The sequence below is a fragment of the Sphaeroforma arctica genome, assembly GCF_001186125.1.
Source record: "Sphaeroforma arctica JP610 unplaced genomic scaffold supercont1.204, whole genome shotgun sequence".
Classification (NCBI taxonomy): Eukaryota; class Ichthyosporea; order Ichthyophonida; genus Sphaeroforma; species Sphaeroforma arctica.
In genome coordinates this window covers 111126-115720 of record NW_014040354.1, presented here as the reverse complement: position 1 = coordinate 115720, position 4595 = coordinate 111126, and the positions used below count along the sequence as shown (strand labels likewise).

Genomic DNA, 4595 nt, shown 5'->3' with positions numbered 1-4595 from the left:
GAATGTATGCATAGTATATATATATCAATTATACGTATGTACAATACATATGGAAGAATATATACATGCGCACAAATAAACAGACGTCTATACTATGTTAGTAGATATTTATCATAAAGAATGGGTCTTAAAACCTCGGCCGACATCCGACTGCTTACGTTAACTGTCGCGGATATGTGTGTGTTCGAATCTACTACCAGAGTATCTGGACAACAGACACCGAATAGACTTAACAAACATCACATACACCGCTAGATGGGCTTAGTCAGGGTTTTGCTAGGCTTTATATTCATGAAGTCTGTGTCACCTCAGTTCGGTATCGGTGTGTAGCATGAACATCTGACTCGGTGAAGGCAACCCAATGCGGAGACTAGAACAGTGCGAGCGTGCTATACTCGTGAGATGGCTGTTATGTGCAGGATCAGAGCCCTTTGTAGTATGATGCAGATGCCAGTAGTGTGTTTGATAGCAGGGTGTTATGTGTGCGAAAGGGTTCAGCATCTACTTGTGCATGGAGCATCGAAGTGATCAATAAAAACATGAGCGTGAGGGTAGTGCTGACTAGCAAGTTCTTGTCACTCCTTTCACCGAGAGAGCCTAAGTGCAAGAAGAGATCATATAACGCGCACTGGACTCTCGGTTAATGTTTTAGGGTTTTAGGGTTTTTTGAACCTCGAAGTTGTACCTGTCCTTAACCGATGGGATCGAATGCATCGCCACAAGCGGTTGGATGAAGGGCGTACAGCGTGCCTGTGTTGCTGAACACGTAGAGAAGGGCACTACACACGCTTATTGAATACATTGGTCGGTTGGTTTGTTGTGCCGGGCGTGTCCGTATTCTAGGAGTTTAAAACATTGTCTGGCTTAGGAGAAAGCCGGAAACCCTTAACATAGGAGTTTACATCAGCATTCGGTATTTACATAAAAGTGATATTTAGACGTAACTTTTGAAACAACTTTATTCAGAATCAACTGGTTTGTGTAACTGCATAGAGATATCTCCACACGTGTCGTTCGGCCAAGGTTAAGAATGAACCACACGACCTCGCTTGGTTGACTGCTGCATGCAAGCGTGCATGCAGGTGCACAACCGCATATTGCCCCATGGTCAGTGCATCAACCACAGCCCGTCTCTCTCTTGTGTGCTTTGGCTGTCATCACGTCTCTGTAGATTGAGATGCCACTCGATCATAAATAAGGTCAATTATTTGATCCTAATTTAAAGTGGTGTGTACCGGTTTAGGTGTTTGGTTTGAAACCGGTAGGTCCAATAGTATTCCCCAATCCGAGCGTGTGCAGTCCTTGTGCGACCGCCAACACTTCCAAAAAAAGGATATTTTGCAACAACGGCAAACACCTTTGCGGGACCAACGTACCCAAAGCCGCGAATTAACACCGGCTTTGAATACACAACCCACCCAAAGTGCTTCTATACACACGCGTTCGCACACACACAGGCGTACGGTATACTATGCGCATACGCACCCCATTTACAACTCCTCGTGACCCTCCGCGGCCTCCTCCTGAGTCTCCTCAGCAGCCTCACTTCCGACCTTGGCATCTACATACTCCTTCAGCGCTTCCAGCGTGCGTGCGCCTTCGTAGTCGAGAATGTCCTTGGAACCAGCGGGGAAGAACTTCAGCGTGGGGAAGCCCTTGACAGACACCTCCTTGACTTCATTGGCGGTAGAGTCCATCTTGGCGATAACCACGTTGTCGTTGGACTCGTATCCCTCGGCGAGCTCATCCCAGATGGGGGCCAGAGACTTGCAGTGGCCGCACCAGGGAGCGTCTGATGTGGTAGGTAGGTAGGTGGTAGGTAGATTGGGGTGAGTCAATGTGTACGAGTGGTTACGAGCGGTTGTGTGGATTTACAGTATACTTTAGACTGCACTGACTACACTGTCTTGGCAGTCCACACTAAGTAACAACTGGTTATGCGGATAGGTGAGAAATAGGACGCGACCGATCATGTGAAAGACGGTTGTTGCCTAGCAACGAAGAAACGGCCAAGCTGATACAAAGCACGATTCGAATTTTAGTCAGCGGAAAAACAATGAAAATCATAAGTGGATAGCGCAGCCAAAAATAGGTGGTAAATGTAGATCGACGGATATACCAATGGATAACGCCAGAGAACAGATTCGCTGTGTGCCTTAAAACTTATCAAACCTCAAAAGCGATAAAACAACTGACCCAGAGTTTCCGGACAGTTACTATGTGAAAAAAACTTAGTTCTTGCGCATCGTATTAAGTACCAGTGACGGTCACTAATCTAAGCGGGTTTCAGATGACTCTGTACAGAACTTCTGCTGATTGACTACGTGGCAGCTACAGAAATATTATCCACTTAACTACGGGTCGTACCGACACAACTGTATATAATGTATATACGAGCTTTTGAACTGAAAACGCAATTCGCAATTGTGACACTATTCGCCAGGTGTAAGTAATAGATAAAAACAAACAAGTAAACAACAACAATCACAAGCACTTACAGAACTCCACGAAGACGTCTTTCTTCTCGTCAAAGGCAACCTCGTGGAAGTTCTTTCCAACAAGCACCTTCACGGGCTCTGCGTTCCAGTCCTCAGGAACATCCTCAGAGTTAAGGTGGGGCTGAAGCTCACCATCGACAAACTTCTGCATGAAAGGCTCGAACGTCTCGCAGGTGATCTCACCCTCGGGCACAAACTTCAGCATATCGTTGTCCATGTTGATCAAACGCATGGCGGTAGGGGACTTCTCAACCTTGAAGTAGTTCATAACCTGCCCAGAGGCCTCGGCAGAGGGGTCGACGGTGATGAAGATAACCTTGCCCTTGAACTGGCGAGCAGCATCCTCATAGCAGGTCTGCAGGTTCTCCTTGTACTCCTCGGGAGTGACAAACAGCAGCATGTGGGTCTTGATGTCACCTCCGAAGATCTTGGGCTGGTTAGCAGCGTTGAACTCCATGACGATAGGAAGACTGTTTCCAGAGATGAATTCCTTAAGGGTAGCCTCAGAGAAGTCACCCTCGTAGTCGTTGCGACCCTCATCGAACTGCTTGAGCAATGCAACGGCATCACCCTCAACCTTAAGCTCGGAGCGCACATCAGCGTTAGATGTGATGCCGAAGCTCACATCGTCCAAACCAGCGGCGACAGCTAGGAAAGCTTTGGCAGCTGCACTCTCGACATCATCGAACACACCAACAACAAGCACATCCTTAGCCTCCTGTAGTGTGCTAAGCGCATCAACGGTCTCTAGGGTAACGGCAACGGGTCCAGTCTTCTTGGTCAACCAGCTAACGATCTCGGGAGCCTTGCGACCACCTCCGTACTCGCCGACGTTACCAGAGCGGAAGAACTTAAGGGTAGGGTATCCCTTGACATCGTACTTGGATGCAATCTGTGTGTGCACGGTAGCATCTACCTTGGCGAGCTTGACACTGGTCTCAGCAAGCTCCTTCGCCGCCTGCGAGTATTCAGGGGCTAGGGACTTACAGTGGCCACACCATGGGGCGTCTATACCATTGTGTGAAAAGATAGAACAAAGTGAGTTTACCGAAAAATGATTTGGCCGAGATGCCACTTGCAATGAGGGTTGCACATGTGAAAAGTACTTTCGCCGAAGAAATGTTACACTGCTGCCCATTACACGAATTTGAACGACCTCAAAGAAGGGTGATCAGCTTACGTCAATGTCCAGTACGTATCTATACTTTAAAGTAGCTATACCGTACGCTAACGATGACGACTGTCAATAACGGCGAATGAACACAGCAACTTACAGAATTCGGCAAGAACAAACTCGTTCTCCTTCACAAAGTCGGCGAAGGTGTCATCGCCAAGCACATATACACCGTCTTCAACCTCAACGGCAGCAGTTGTAAGCGAGGCTACGGCAGCCAACATGGCACCGGCAAAGATAGTGGAAAACTTCATATTGATATATATAATATAGAGATCGATACTAAGATACTGATGTGCAAGGTTTGTTATGATCACCTATTTATTCTCGACGGTAGATGAAAAAAATTAAAACCCCTTTCGTGTGGTGTGAAAAGTTTTCAAAACTGTGAAAACGAGGAGCACTCTCAAAGTCAAGTCTCGGCGTCCTCGGGTGGCACTACTCTCACTATGAAAGGCTTTTCTCTTAGATTCGAGATTCAGAATAATCTTTTGACTCTACACTATTTACTACTACTATAGTAAATACACTACAGTGTATATATATTTCTTTGATACTATTTATTTATGAGTCTATAAATACACACTCACCGCGGCTTGTTGACTATTGACTGTTCTGTACCATTTGTGCTTAGAAACTATTTTCGCGTTTTTCGGCTCACTTATGTTTATTTTTGGTGTCATGGTTTCGGCTTTCGTGTCAGAGATTTGCATTTTAATTGCGGTGAATCAGTGGCTCAGTGCTTATAACAAACAATTGTTTTTAACTCGAGCCCTGTGGTTGGTCCTCACGTGAAAACTAAATCGTAAACAAATTTTGCTTTTTCACATAGTTTGATAGTATAAAACATGTTTTAAAATATTCCATGCCTGTTTCAAATACTTCTTTTGTTTTTATTTCATATATCGGATGAATTGGAAATG

The 4595-nt window shown here is 45.7% G+C and overlaps 1 protein-coding gene across 1 annotated transcript; it reads right to left on the bottom strand.

Annotated features, from left to right (window-relative positions):
- Positions 1–821: 821 nt before the first annotated feature.
- On the bottom strand, positions 822–4274 carry SARC_03846 (hypothetical protein). Its single transcript, XM_014302358.1, has 3 exons — positions 3773–4274; positions 2499–3506; positions 822–1792 (listed from the first exon to the last, which is right to left on the bottom strand). Exons 1-3 carry the CDS (start codon positions 3924–3926, stop codon positions 1491–1493), a joined length of 1464 nt encoding a protein of 487 aa, XP_014157833.1. The 5' UTR covers positions 3927–4274; the 3' UTR covers positions 822–1490.
- Between the last annotated feature and the right edge of the window lie 321 nt (positions 4275–4595).